Source organism: Strix uralensis, chromosome 1 (assembly GCF_047716275.1).
Source record: "Strix uralensis isolate ZFMK-TIS-50842 chromosome 1, bStrUra1, whole genome shotgun sequence".
Lineage (NCBI taxonomy): Eukaryota > Metazoa > Chordata > Aves > Strigiformes > Strigidae > Strix > Strix uralensis.
Genome location: NC_133972.1, coordinates 157,070,560 through 157,086,759, shown reverse-complemented (window position 1 = coordinate 157,086,759; position 16,200 = coordinate 157,070,560). Strand labels below are relative to the sequence as shown.

The 16,200-nt window shown below is 33.2% G+C and overlaps 1 protein-coding gene across 2 annotated transcripts in view; it reads left to right on the top strand.

Moving 5' to 3' along the window:
* The window catches only part of CSMD3 (CUB and Sushi multiple domains 3), a 759,152-nt gene that overhangs the window by 644,447 nt on the left and 98,505 nt on the right, over positions 1-16,200 (top strand). For both annotated transcript variants that reach the window (XM_074886756.1, XM_074886745.1), the window contains 6 exons: positions 866-1,054; positions 4,618-4,795; positions 7,793-7,938; positions 10,619-10,699; positions 11,859-11,972; positions 15,859-16,047. In XM_074886756.1, coding sequence (XP_074742857.1) covers positions 866-1,054; positions 4,618-4,795; positions 7,793-7,938; positions 10,619-10,699; positions 11,859-11,972; positions 15,859-16,047 — 897 coding nt within the window. The remainder of the gene's footprint in view (positions 1-865; positions 1,055-4,617; positions 4,796-7,792; positions 7,939-10,618; positions 10,700-11,858; positions 11,973-15,858; positions 16,048-16,200) is intronic.

Here is a 16,200-nt window from a genome sequence, read left to right as displayed (position 1 = left end):
TAGTTTGGCCCTTGTTCTGTTCCTTAATACTGTACACATCACTCAACATGCAGTGTAGGCTACCTGATTTACTTTTCCTATTTATTGTAATTCTGCTGTTTCTTGTTCTCCTGCATGTTTTTTAGAGGCGCATTGGCTGTTAGACACTTGCCTGTTATGGTACCATATCAGTCTTCTGTGCCTGTTAGTTTTTTCTCATGCTTCTAGTTTAGATATTCTTCTACAATCTTTTTTAATTTTTATGTCAGCAGCTTGGATCCATTTTGATTAGGGTGCACTTAAGGGTGCACTTAGAAGCAACTTGTAGTCTTAAAGAGTCAGTCAGTGGCCTACCTTTTTGAAGATCTAAATAGAGAAAACACAAGGTCTAAATTCCTTTTTACTTTCTTCTTCTCTAGTGCAGTACTCGTGTACTTAGTAAAATTAAAAGATAAAATTAAGAGGCTAGTCTCACTTTTGCCTTCGTGGACTCTGTTCCAAAAACTTGTAGGGTAGGGTGTTGGGTATTTGTTTGTTTGTTTACACACACACACACACACACACACACACACACACACACGTTATCAAACTATAAAGAACATAAGATCATTTAGACTTTGGTTGTACTATTATGTTTTCCGTATGAGGTTTGGATTTAGAAATTATTTTTTATGCATATTTCCAGAATTACTGTGGGAATGTTTCACTGTGCTTCTCCTGGGGTAGGACCAATGTTTTTGATTGTCACCATGATGGAACTTAAGATATATGGGATGTCCAATGATATTTAAATTTTATTCTAATGAAAAGCTTTTATTTTTGAAGTTATAAAAATTTGGATTGTACTCATTTTTCCCCATTATTATTATTTACTTATTTATTTCAGCATATCAGCTACAAAGCTGTCCTGACCCTCGACCATTTCGTAATGGTTTTGTTATTGGAAATGACTTTACTGTGGGACAAACTATTTCATTTGAGTGTTTTCCTGGCTACACATTAATTGGAAATTCAGCTCTGACTTGTCTTCATGGCATCAGCCGTAACTGGAATCATCCTCTCCCCAGATGTGAAGGTATGTTCTGGGTGACCTATGAACCCTTCGTTATTTGTAAGTCTTCCTAAGTACTGTTAACGGAAGTGATTTCATTCTAGCTTTTCAATTTAGAGAGACCTGTATTTTTATACTGTGGTCTTCACAGAAGAAGTATTCAATTTTGTATGTGAAAATTTTTGCAGAGAAGCTGAAATGTTTCATGGAATTACGAAATCTCTGAAAACCTATCTGAAATAAGTTTATTTTTGGAAGGTTAGGCTTAAGGTCTGGAATGTGGAGACCTGTGCTGCTTTTTAATCTAGGTGATGCTACAGAGTAAAAGCTCTGCACTGAATCAAGAAAAGAGGATTCAAAAATTGAATTTCCCAACTCTGTCCACTTATATTCTATCTTATCAGGTAGAAAGTAATGTCAAAGATGGCATAAAGTGCAGTTGCCCTCCAGTCAATTCTGTGTGGAATCCTTTCTACATATAGTTTTTGTGAATGGGAATTTTTTTTTAAATATATTTTTTAACCTTTTACATTTTTTTACACTGATATGCTGGCAGCAGGAAACCAGATTCAAGGAACTGTGGCTTGCACATACCTGAAAATTTAAGGAGACAGAATAAATGTATATGATGATTCTGTAGAGGTGTTTCTTATCCCTAACTATTTTGAAGGGAACCTGCACCTAAGCAGCAGGTCAAAGAAGGTCATTTGCCAGTTGTCAGCAGAGTCTGAAACAGACAAGGATGGATGTTTTGGTAACACAGAAATCTCTTTGAGAAATATATCTGTGCACCACAAAATCTATTTGCAGAACTGAGGACTGAATTTTTTTCCATATGAAATAATTACTTTCTTCTGGAACCTCCAGGTTTGTCACAATTGTGGCAACGTTCAGACAACAATGTTAGGTTCCTGGAAAAACATCCACAGTGAAAATACTTCATATTCAAACTGTCATCTCAAAATCCTAGACTCCTGGGACCACAAGATCCAAACACGTTTACAATTAAGTTATTGACTGTAAAGTTCTCTGTATGCCTAAACATAGTTTTCCACAAAGATGAGATCTGTACAAGGTGTTGAATGTCCACTTTCATATGCCCTAAAGATCTTCCAGAGTTTCAGGAGGGGTATTCAGGACCTGAGTTAAAGGCCTAACTTCCCTCTATATTGAATGGTAATAGCTCAGCATTAAGAATGGGATCCTCAATACTGAGCAAGTTAAAGCGGAATGCCTGAGAAAAAAAGAAAAAAAAAAGAAAAAAAAGAAAAAAATAAGACTCCTTCTTTTCTGGAGTTTTGCACTGTATTCTGAATCATCTACCTAAATTTAGGTACTTAAATTAGAAGCCTCATTACTCAAAATTCCTTCTGGAGTCAGTGAGCCACAGGCATTTCTGGGGGATGTGTTAGCTAAATTAAGATGTATCTGACACTGAATTCAGAAGGAGAAGCCTTATAATATAAAAGAGGGATGACACCTACACTGTCTATCTTTTGAAATGAGAAGTTAATTCATCACAATTAAGTTTCAACCCCCATTTTCTGGATCCTGAGGGAATAATAATGGTTCATGTATCACTGCTAAACAGTTTAGCTTTTCCCTATTACTTAGTTCTAGCTGTATTTTCTGTGCCTCAGAATCAAGAAAAATAATTTACTGAATGGAGTGATTCTGTTTCTTTGAATTACGTTACTGGAACCAAGATTTTAATTATTAAATTCTAAGATGCTTACAGTTGCTGTTCTATCACTTTTGATGAAGTTTCTGAACAGTAGTTAGAAGTTCTTTGTTTCTATTTAATGTGACTTGAAAAGATGCAGATAAAAAAATCAACCTAGCTGATAACAGAGATCTAACATGTGTGCTATGCTGCATGGTTACAGACTGGCAACAGTACTCAGCTCTCAGAGAAATTTCTTAAATTACATGGGGTTTTGTGCAAATATTTACTGTGGTATTTTTATTAAAGAGGTTTTGATGTTTTTATATGCTACTGATGTTTTTGAGGTTTTCTTTTTCTTTGTTGTTGAAGGAAAAAGATAATTAGGTATATTCTAGTTGTACTTGGTTTGATTTGAGGTAAAGGCCTTGTGTTCAAAAGCATTAAAATGAAGTGGGCTTCTTTGTATAGGCCTAGTGCCAGAAATATACAGTATATTTTAAATTTGTATTTGCTTTAATACCTTTATTGTAAAGCAGCATATACCGAGGCTTATTTAATGCCGCAGACTTCTTGAAGCAGACATTCTGAATGAAATATCACTGAACATGGTTCCTGTTTAAACAGTTTTGTTCTCTTCTCCTTGCATCTTCATGCACCTAAAATCCCTCTAACCTGTGCTCAGCACCATCTAACACACTCTGACCCATCTTAACTCATCTCCCTCAGTTTCATCCTTTTAGAATCTGTTCCCTCTCCTTTTCCAAGAAATCCTATTGCCTAACACTCATCAGCCCATGTCTTTACTCCCCTAAAACCCTGCTGAAAAATCAATTCTTCCTGTATTGCTCAAAAACCATTGAGACTTTGAAGCTAAAAGCTGAAGAAAAACATTATACCAGCTGTTCAGTCTGAATGGATGAGGTGTGACTATGAAAGCCTTCTTACCCTACAGTTCAGTACCAAAATATATATATATAAACCATAACACATGTTTTACCTAAATAAAAACAATGCGTAATTCCTGTATGTCAAACCTATATTTCCAGCAATCTGTTCTCTGGCTAGTGGTTCTTCAGCATATTTTAGGGAATCTTAGTTGCCATTCTGTGCCTGTTTGGGGTGGAGTGGGGAGGAATCTATGCAAAATAAAGCAGATTATACCGGTTTAGGCTTTCCTCACTTTTCCAGATCTAGGCTTCTATAACATAATTTCTGTTTTGTAATAACAGGGTGGTGTCATATTCAACATGTATCTGAAAACTCTGTGGAGAAAATCATATAGTTTGGACAAATAGCTTTCCTAAAATGCATAGTTATGAAAGTCCGAAAGTTGTATGGTCAGTCTTGCACTGTATGATGTCTAAAATTAGTGCACTTCAACAAGAATTACAGAAAGGACTCTTACTTTGTCTACCACAATTTATCTCAGAGAATGAAAAATTGCCATTCATACTGTTGCACACACTATTTTCATTTTCAAATTCCCCTCTAATTTTCCCCCACCCACTCTCCATCAACTTAGCATATCTGTTCTCTCGCCTGATAATTTTGTTCGTGTGACAATGAATAAAGCAGTTAATGTGTTTCACTGCTAATTTGTAGCTGGTGTTTACACAAAGCTATAACAAAGTGGTTTTCAATTGTGCAGGAAATAACACAGTGACTAAATATTACTCTAGTTCCAGTTCTGATAGTATTTATGACATCAGAATTGCTTTTTTTTTCTTTTAGATTTGACCGATAATGTCAAACAGACTTCTGACTCTGCAAATAGCTCAGTAAAATCTGTTTTCTGTACACAGTAATGGTTTTACATAATCTAGTTAAAGTGTACCAAATGTGTTTAAAAGTATGGCTTTTACATGGTCTAAGAATGCAAGAAGCATCTCATGTTTTTTAAAAACAAATGTCTTTTTTATAGCCCTCTGTGGAGGAAATATAACTGCAATGAATGGCACCATATACTCTCCAGGATATCCTGATGAGTATCCAAACTTTCAAGACTGCTTCTGGCTTGTAAGAGTACCACCTGGGAATGGAATCTACATCAATTTCACAGTTCTCCAAACAGAGCCAATATATGATTTCATAACTGTGTGGTAAGAAAACATTTTTGGTATTTATTTAATCTTCATGTGACTCAATGCAACAAAGGATGACTTAAAAACAGTGTATTTGTGATTTCTCCCTTGACACTGCTGTTCTGTCTAGGGGCAATGAGTGATTTGCACTAATCCATGTTTTCCAATATACCATTCTCTCTAGATAGCACTGGACATGAAGTTTCATAGTCCTTGTTTTAAGAATTCAAAACCAATAATAGTGTGCCTCAGTTTCTCGATGAAGAAAAGTGTTCAGAAGTATGCTATGACAGCTTATCAACAACCAAGAGAAATAATACTTAAGAAAACAGTGATAATAAGCAGTTGCAGCTCTGTTTATTACAAAGTTTTAGAGTGTTAATACAAGAAACTGCAGCAATACTCTCTTCATTTCCTCCAAACTTTCTTCTATTAAACTGTTAAGAATATATAAAAGGAGAGACTTTATTTGTATTTGACTATGACAAAAAGAGTTCACCTAATGATAGCTGGAAACAAATTATATTCTCTATATACATTAATCCATGTCTATCATTAATCTTTTCAGATAATGAAATCCCCGTTTTTTTTAGTTGCAAGGTTGGTAAGGGCAGGAGGCTGTAACGAAGTGTAACAGCTCCTACTCCTATAGTACTCTCGAAAGTGTTACCAGTGAGTCTCCTAGACGTTTCAGCAGTGGCTAAGACCTTTTGGAATCTTGCCTAAAATAATAATCCACTGATTATTTAATCTGCAGACTGAAAATCCTCAGGTGGAGAGAGCAGTCTTGTAGTCTGAGTAGTGCAAAATAATGAGAGGCAATTTGGAATATTAATTATTCATTTTATGTTTCTGTTGCACTGAAATCTAATTTGGGTTCATGTAAATTTGTATAACTCAGGATTTTATTCCTACTTTCCTAGACATTAAACAGTTCTCTGTACACTTCTGCGTTCATTTCTGTAGGTCCTGGTTTTTTTTCATCTTGTGTTCTACAAACTATCTTGTCCTGCATCCCAGATACTTGGTTGCTTTGCCTTAAAGTCTAACAAAAATTTGAACAGAATATGTACCCAGATTATTGCCCTGATAAAACTCAGATAATTTTAAATCTCTTTAATTCTTCACCAGTTGTTTTGTGTAACAGATTTAGGCTGACCCTCAGAATCTTTCCAGAACTAAATTATACTTTTGTGTGCATACAGACTTCTTTTCTCTATTTCATCCCCCCCAAACTAGAACACTACTGTCCACTTCTAGTGCTTCTTCCATTTGGCTCTTCTTTTCTACCAAGTGATTTCATGTGCTTTCAGTTGTACCCCGGCTGTGTTACAAACTTCGTTCTTACAGTAAAAGTAATTGTATATATCATGACAAAGGTAAAACCTCAGTTTTATTTCATTATATGTTCATTGCTGGGTTTTTTTAGATGTTTTGTATCCTGTTTAGATTAACCACACTTAGGAGACTGTTCTGAAATTAAAGCATTTATTATGCTATTCATGTATGTATCGTGCATGTTGTTACTTATGTATGATTTATATACCTATATAAACTGTATTTTATACATAATAGCTATGTAGTAGCCTATTCTACTTCTGGGATATTATTTATTTACAGAACTGATCAGAAATTTTGATAGCCATTTTCAATAGAAAAAAACACATTTTATTCACAATTAAAATTCTACTTCAAATCATACTATTTCCCAGATAAAACAGAAGGGAAAGGGGCAATGTGCAAGAATTTGGACAAATGTATTACGGCAAAATTTTCAAAACAAAACATATCCATAATTTTATTTTGAAATTATTGTCAGTTAAAATATCTTATACCAATAGCAATTAGAAAATTTAACTTTTAATGTTCATCAATTCTGACCTAGAAGGAAGCAAGTACAAAAATTTAATGCCCTTGCATCATGATTTTGTTCTCTGTACAGTTCCACTGTTATTTAGTACTAACTTTTATTTCATTTTTCTATTGAAAGGAGTATTTCATTCTTCAATAAAGTAGCAGTGATCTTACCAGCAGTACATGTATTATCTAAACCATAATAAATAATACAAAATAATATTGATCAATGTATGTGAACAAGGATTTAAGAAATTAGTCAATTGCATGTCATACTTAGTTTTGATTAAAACTACCAGGATTTATATGAATGTTTACCTGAGCCAAAGAGACACAACCATTTATATAAAATGAATGGCACATCTCTCTCAGCAAGTTATTGATTCAGAAAACTCTAAACTAGTTATAAAACCAAACTTTAAATGAATTCTTATGTGCCCATATGTAGCATAAATTATAAATGATAGCATTATAAAATTTAATTGGGGGAGTGGGAAGCTAAGTTAAAAAATTCTGACATTAGAGAATTTCTACAAGTGACATCCTTAAAATAATCATTATAAGTAAAATATGCATTTATAAATGCCCACATGCAGATTTCAAGTGGAATCTTGTATTCAGTAGAGTATAAGCATTTTGGTTTTGTTTTTAGTGAAGCCAATATTCACTCATTGTCTTTTAAAAATTAAATAGTATTAATGTCTTAATTTTCCTAGAAATGACCAAATTCAGAAGGCGGGGGAGATGAGCAATATTAAGTTTATTTATTTTCTGATAGCCACTTTTGAAAACATAGATAAACGTGAGCAGAGTTTGTGGGAGGAAGAGGAAGTACAATCACAAATTCAATCATTTTGAGCTTGCTGCAATTTCTATTTAAAAATGAGAATATTACTTCTAAAAGGTGTTGAATGAAGCATCTTGCTTTCTGATAAATTTTGATGGCCCTCTAAGCTACTACCTGATATATTGCAATCCACATAGAGAATTTCAGAAGGATTTCATCCCTTAATGTTGTTTTGGTTTTTTTTTTTTTATCTGATTTTAGAGGACCCATGCCTTTTAGAGTAATCTAGAGAAATTTTACTACATTATATTAAAATGTGGAGAAATTAAATCATTTGTTTGGGCAACAAATCTTTATGTATCTGTTTTTCATAGGGATGGACCAGACCAAACTTCTCCTCAAATTGGACAATTTAGTGGCAACACTGCATTAGAATCAGTCTATAGTACTTCCAATCAGATTCTAATCAAGTTCCACAGTGACTTTACTACCAGTGGCTTCTTTGTGCTTAGTTACCATGGTAAGTGTGACAAACTTCACTTTTTCACTGTCTCTACTGATTACTCTCTACTGATTACTGCAGGAAGAAAACTCATTATTTTTCTAAGAAAAGTTGCTATTATTAATATGACTGACAACCACTGGGGTAATGCAAACATATGAAAGACTAATATGAATGATGGAAACAAGCTATTTTCTTGATCAGATATTAAATTTACTAGTAGTCAAGCAAAGAAAGAATGCACTGCGAAGGGACTGGAGCAAAGATGGTAGCATCAGGACCCTGCAGGTCAAGGCGCTCATCTTCTCACTGCTTACAATGCTTCTAAAATTCCTTTGTAATCTAAATGTTTGTGAGGGTCATTAAATTTCTTGTAGATATTTGAATATTTTGAAGAAAGTACTGTTGTTCTAGAGATTTCAATGATAGTAAACTATACTGTGTAGTTAACATCAAATTGCCCTTGAATTAAGTACAGAATGAATAAAAATGCATAAGTATTAATGCACCAAATTCTACCTCTTTTTATAGTCATTCAAACCTTCTGTGGCCAAGTGTTCTCTTGCATTCCTATCATTACAGGGAAACAGATTCAGAAGCAAGGGTGGTTTTAGGTTCTCTGTGAATGCCTGTTGGATTGACTATTCCAGGAAACACGGACAGACTACAGTCTGGTTTGTGGATCCTGATCAGATTTGGGGACTAGAAAGCTTTCTTTATGACTTAGTAAAGACCACGGTGAATACAGATAGACAGAACTGGGGGGATTAAAGGAATTTTAATCTAAACAAAACAAAGCAAAACAAAAAAAAAGACCTGAATCCCACAATGAAAAACCACCAGCAGCAGCACTTGAATTGGTTATGGAGTACATACTCCAGTACGATAGGGCAGAGGGGTGGCAGAATTCTCAGTCCAAACCTGGGCATCTAAATTGCATGTAGCAGTTTGTGAAGGAAAAATGGACCCTTTGTGTTCATCAATATATGAATTGATATGTATTGATATATATGAATATATCAGTATATGACCAAACACAAGTAAAAATGCTCATACCTAGTAATAAAGTGTCTCTAAAGTACTTGTTCTCCTTATACTTGTTTCTTTTCTTATTATGGAAATTGTCATTCCACAAGTATGGGCTCTAATGTGTAATAAAGGTGCAAACTGAGCAGCACAAAGGATTATTCATGAAGAAACTTAATGCTTTTTGGATTGATGTTGTCAAGATAAATAAATTTCTCAGTCTGTGAGTCTATGATCCTTCATATCAGCTACATACAATTTGTAGCAATAAAGGCAAGTCAATGGGAGAAGTCAAATTTATTTAAAATAGATAATTTGAGGATTGAAATGAATGATACCCCTAGATTAGAGACATTTGAGATAAATGATATGAACTGTTTATTGATTCTATTTTTTAATTATGTTGGTGATTTTTTATTATTATTATTTTAAATGCAGATAGCACAGCTGTTTCATATTTGCTTGGTGTGGTTTATTTTAAATTACTTTATCCTAAAGCAGGATGTTAGCTTTCTGAGTCACTGATTTAAGTGGCTTTTTATTATATGATCAACAAAAAGGAGCGGAATAGAAAGATGTCAAATATGGGTGACCTAGTAGCAACAAAAAATCTTACCTTAAATTTTGTGATTGACAAAAGTTTGACCAATTTGATTACTAAAGGATTCAAGCACAGGAAGGAAAAAAGAAGTGTATAACTGAGGCTGAATCATCATCTGTCATAAGTAGATGATGCTTTCTTGCTAATGAGAGATACTTTAAAACAATTCTATAAGAAAATGTACTATCACTGAAAACCAGGAATACTTGATCAATCTGAGTTTACACGTTAAAATTTGGAAGACTTCACTGTCAGTATAAATACTTCGGTGTGATTTCTTTGGCTGGATTTCTGTCCAAATTGCATTCAGATTAAAGGGAATTTCATCTGTGTCCAAACACAGGCCCATCTTCATAGGTTCTCTGTAAAAAAAATAAAGCTATATAGATTCTGCATACTCTTCCTACTTTTCTTTTTTTCATAATTTGTTTCACTGAATTATTTTGCCTGGCTATTCCATTCCTGCGTTAAAACTCAGAAAATTATTTCATGTAAGACTTCAAATGAGAAGTTTGAAAGCAGAATTATTCTCTGACCCTCTCTGCAGGTATAGATGTGCTCCACAACTATTGAATTTACTGGGAAATTTCACATTCAAAATGCTTCTTTCCATCAGTTATGCTGCCTCTGGGTAGAATCTTTTGGATTCTAAAACTTGTCTTTATGACAAAGTTTCAGAAGTGGAAGAATTCAGCAGTAAAAATGTATTTTAAAGAAACAAAACAAACAAAATGGTGATTGCACAATACAAAAAATATTTGCTTTTCAGACAAGATCACTTAGGTGAGAAAATTTGCAACCACTTCTAAGCTTCTTAGGTTATTTATGAAGAGGGTTTTGTCACTGAAGTTAAATAATTAAGAACACAGATGCAACTTCCAATGTTTCAGTAACTCTGATATTCATATGTTTCCCTTCTTTTGATTCTCTTGAAAGTTTCAGAGTAAATGAATAGAGGTGGGTTGGTTTTTTTTTTTCCTGTTAATGTGGGTATTGACTCAGTTATGTTTGCATGGCTCTATTATCTGTCTAAGTATGGGAACGTCAACTGTGCTTTCTTCCTGTTTATAGCCTATCAGCTCCGGGTCTGCCAGCCTCCAACAAATATACCAAATGCTGAAATTCTAACTGAGGATGATGAATTTGAAATAGGTAATAGAAAATAAAAGCAACATTTGTTTCAAAAAAAAAAAAAAAGGACTGTATGAACAGAAATGTCTTGCTTTTCAGGATGCAAATCATGCCTGTAATATGTTAGATTTATATTTTAAAAATAAATTTTTTAAGAAGTCATTCCTCTTCCCTATACTTCCTGAATATATGTTTCAGAGATCACATATATGTAAAACAGTAACTCCTTTCTAATTAACTTCATCTTAAAATACTTTTCTCCAAAAATTTAATATAAAACATTGTCTTATACTGAAACAAACAAACAAAACTCACAAAAAACCATGCAGACAATAGTATATTCTTTAACAAAATTAAGGTGTCTGTCAACTGAAGAGTAAAATCAAATTTGTAAAAATTAGGAGAATCTAGGAAGAGGATGACATTCTGACCTTCTAAGACATGTTAATAATATTACGTAGCCACGTATCATTCAAAGAAATATGATTCACATGATCAGACATCAGATGTCTGACTAGCTAGTTTCGCTCATGTTATGGGAAAGAAAAATAAATTTCTTTTTAACATATACCAATATTTAATTAGTTATATTGGTAACAAAGAGAAAAACTTTTTTTTTCTTGTTTTTTGCTCTGTAGCCTGGACCAAAAAGAAATGCTAGGATGTAAAAATTTTTACTTTTATTGGTACATATAACTATATGAATTTTTAATTTCTTAATTAAAAAATTACAATTTCTTATTCTCACCATGCCAAATTTAGGTATAATCAACTAAATCCAGTTACTATTTAATTTTTTTCCCCTCAGGATTGTATGGGTTACTGACTTGATCTTATCTCTATTTCATTCTCTAACAGCCAATAAATTATATTGCTTGAAGCTTTGTGGACACATGGTTCACACAGCATCAGTCAAACACAGACAAATTAGCAAACTATCTAAGTAATAATGTGGTGGAAAACAGTGATAGATGCAGCACAGTGTGCAACACAATGCTCATTTACCACATTTCTTAGACTAATTAAAGTTGTTTATGCCAGAGGTCATTTAGCCCATTATATATGGTGGCAAAAAGCTTCATTAATCAATAATGCTTTCAAAGCTAAAAGTCCCAGTTAATTGCTCTTTAACGTTTCTTTTGTTTGTTTGGGTTTTGTCTTGTTTTGTTTTCCCAAACAGGAGACATAATAAGATACCAGTGTCAACCAGGGTTTACATTGGTTGGTAATGAGATTCTGACGTGCCGACTAGGTGAAAGGCTTCAGATGGATGGAGCACCACCTACCTGTCAAGGTTTTTTCTCCTATTTCTTTTCCTTCTGCCAGACCAGCTGAATGGTGATTCCTTAAATACCCTCCACTATCTCTTTACATAAGATAGCACACTGAAAATATTTCAGACTTTTTGGTGCTATTCCCAATATTATCACTGTTTGTTATGCTGAATATGTGTCAAATATTAATGCAAAATAATTAGTAATGTTTTAATGAATTTGATGAGTTTGAAGGACTGCTACTCTACTTTGTGAAAACAATTTCACAATTATTTTTTTTTGGAGGGCGTCTAAATTTAATAAACAATAAGATTATTTCATTTTATCTAGAACATAATACTATGAAAAACTATATGTACATTTTCAAAAATGCTAAATTAACATAACATGGATTTGGGTGAACAAGATCTCAACATAATTTTTCAGTGCAACTTTAAGTACTTCCACTTTTATTCAGTGTATTTTAAAGAATAGGTTTTCTCTGTGTGTGTGTGTGTGTATGCCTGTGTATGTTCATGTTTTCCTCCTTTTATTGAAAACTGTGAATAGAGAGATATAACACTACGTCATTGTTAAGGTCGAAATAAGATTACAGTCCTGCCAACCACTAACATCACAGTTTAAACCAGTCTTTATTAAACTGACATTTGGTGTGTTATGCTAGAATAGAATTTTTCCATCAGTTTTGAAGAAAATGCAAGATTTTTCTTTCATACTGAACCAGTTAGAGAGCTAATGGAGAAAAACCTTGCCCATCATTTATTTTAAAAAATGTAACCCCTTTAAAGTTTCACTGATGGGCACATGTTTATGTTTTCTTACTAATTCTTCCATTTATTTCCAGAAAGATAAGTAAGGACATATAGTTATAAACATGTATGCTAAGACATTTCAAGGGAAGAACTAGAACAAAACTCCCCAGCCTCATAAAAATATAATTTATGTTAACAAAACCCATTTTGAGTCCTGCTAGTTGTTGCAATATTCCTTCGTGATCCATCTACTCCTGAGCTTAATATTTTAACATCTACTGTGAGATTAAAATGCTTTCCAAAATCAGTCATAATAAATGCAGTTGATTTACATTTGTATTAAATGAAAAATACTGCCAATCAGTGTTTTCTATCAATCAGATATTTGGGGTTCCCCCCCTGCCCCAGAAATTTTAATTAATTAGCATATCTATAAAACATTAATGATGAAAGACTTATTTGGAAGTAGTAAATTAAATATGAATAAATCTACTACTTTACAAGTAAAGCTTTAATATTTGACCGTTTCTTAGTAATTTCTGAAGTTTCAAACTTGTGTACAATTTAGTTGTTTACAATTTAGTTGTTATGAATTTAAATAACAATTATAACAATAATCAGCATACTAATTTTTAGAACTTAATTATGACTACAATGTTCAACTGTTTCAGCTGAGAGTTGAAAAATTACTGTCTTATAAATATAACCTTTTTCTGCATTCCTGAAAAACTGGAAAGATCAACTACTACTTCTGAATAAACTCTTCCTGTGATTTTATGCACAAAACTATGCAAAATTCAATCTTCGTGGCAGTAAGTCTAGTTCTTAAAAATGCAAAGTGATCTTGAATTGTGAGTTTTATAAGAACTTTAACACTCATAATTTCTGAAAATCCGTGCATTTATTTAGGTACAAGTGTGTCTAGAAATAGCTTCCAACACCCCAATTTAAATTAACATCCTAACTTAGATGGCTCATAGCATTTAATGAGTGAAAAAACATACTAACCTCCAGGCACTGCTTTAAATATTAGGATGATATAACAATAGATAGGACAAACAGAGACATATGTGCTGATCCTGAAGCATTCTCTCAGCATGTGTTGCTGAATGCATATTTATATTCATTGCAAGTCTCAAGACAAAAACTCGGGAATGATGACTTCAGTAACAATAGTAATCTTTGCTCTGTCACATATAAATGCTAAATATTGGATCAAATATGAAATATTACATCGATGATCTTACAATTTCACTCTAAATCTGAATGAAATTAACATAATCTTCAGAGTTAGTAGACTCATCAAATTAAAAGAAAAAAATCAAAGGAATTAGTTAAAATGTTTAAAATGACCATTCGAACTGGCCACCTAGAATAAGCAGCAACATAATATTCTCTTATATTTAAGCCTCTTCATCATACTTTTAAACACCAGTTTGCTCAATTTCAGCAGCGGCTTTAAATAGTGGCTTTAAATATCTAAAGATAACTTATTTACAAAGTAACATTTATCCTGTTAGCATCCACTATCTCTCCTGAAACTATGACAATTAAGAATAGACAGAGCTGCTATGTGTTTTCTGGCACAGCTGTAAGTGGAAGATTAATAACTTCAGAATATGATATGTAATATAAGAAAAAAATAATTATTTTGAGTAAAGTGAAGGTATGGTAGGTAAAACCTACTGAAGAAGTCAACAGGGATGGAGCAGGTGTTGTCTTCTATCCCTGCAGGAAACACTCTCATGTTGTGGGGTCTAGCCTCTCCCAGCCATGTATTAGAGAAAAGCATAAAGCATGTTCATTTTCTTATTGCCCAGAGTTAAATTTTGGAAAGGTTATCAGCAATTAAGAACTTCAGATTTTCATAATTTCTTCTTCAGCTGATTTACATCTACTCATCAGGGAAACAGTCTGTCTCTGTGTTAGAAGGAGGAAAGTATCCAGTTGTCTGAACTTCAGAATTCACTAGAAACTTGAATGTATAACCAAAAATCTCTCATATAGAGATTTAATAAAAAGGAAGCGGTTTGTAAATATAGATTCAATATGCACATAACATACACGATACAGTTACACATCTCTTATGCTTACCAAAGAACTGAAGGATGATGACAACTATGGAGTTAAAATAAATATATATCAGGGTGACTATTCGATTTTTACTTTTAAGTGGGGCAGAAATCATCTGGGGTTTTTTCTCCTAATTTGAGCTTTATTTCCTTAGAAAGTGATTGTCATATGGTGAACTGTTGTACCTGTTTTTAAAAGGAGGAGCAATTAGATGAATTGTCCAAGGTCAGACTGAGATTTTCTAGCTCATTCAGGATTATAACACCAATGTCTTGACTACTAGTCATAGGCTTTGATTTTAAGAACTCTTCTTTGCTGCTTCTTTTGGTAAGAGATAAGAAAGAAATGGGGCTGTAATAGGTGTGGTGAAGGAAAAATAGAATTTCAAGTGTTTTTTATTGCATGTAAAGACAATAACCTAGCATTTTCTGAGGTTTCTATTAATCTAAAAACTAGATAGCTGGATTAGCACAAGGAATCTTCTTGTCTCATTAGTCCTACAAAATGTCAGCCTGAAGTGTGTCTTTTATTTTCTAGACCAAAGGCATAATATAGTGCTTACATTATGTATAGGTACATCAACGTTCTTGGAGCTTGATTAAGGATCTGAAAATTTAGGTGCTGTATTATACAGACTGTGGGAGGAATTGATTACTCTTCATTTAGAATCTGACAACCAAAAATCACAGTGTCTTCAAGTTTTGCTTTCAGTGCAAGACTACCGGGAATTATTGCTGACAGTAACAGTAATCTGAGGGGGAAAAAAAAGTCTGTGATTCACTTTTTGAAAAATGCAACAATTTAGTATTTAAGCACAGCCCTCAAAAATATTTTCTCTTCTAGAGAATGAGAGAAAAATGTCATTAATTGATAACTTCTGAGTGTTGCAGGGCTTATTTTCAAGATAAACATTATTTTAGATCTTTTGTCTACTAACTGACTTTGTTTCTAAAATGTTGTCTGTCTTTCTGTATTTATAGAAATAAAATGAGTAAAGCAGATCTTTTAAACTCAGGACAATCTTGTCAATCACATGAACAAATAGGCTTTAGAGTTTTTTACAAATCTTTCTGTTTCACAGTTCTCTGTCCAGCCAATGAAATGCGTCTGGATTCAACAGGAGTAATACTGAGCCCTGGATATCCTGACAGCTACCCAAATCTCCAGATGTGTGCATGGACCATTACTGTGGAAAAGGGTTATAATATCAGCATGTTCTTTGAATTCTTCCAGACAGAAAAGGAGTTTGATATACTTGAGGTGTTTGATGGTAACTATAGGATGCACAACTTTGAATGATACTTTTTCACTATATAAATGTATTTTTACATTGCGTCTGTGTAATCAATATTGTTTATGCATACCATAATTTGTTAGTATAAAAAATCTTAATTAAGCAATTATTTGGATTTTTTCTGATAAA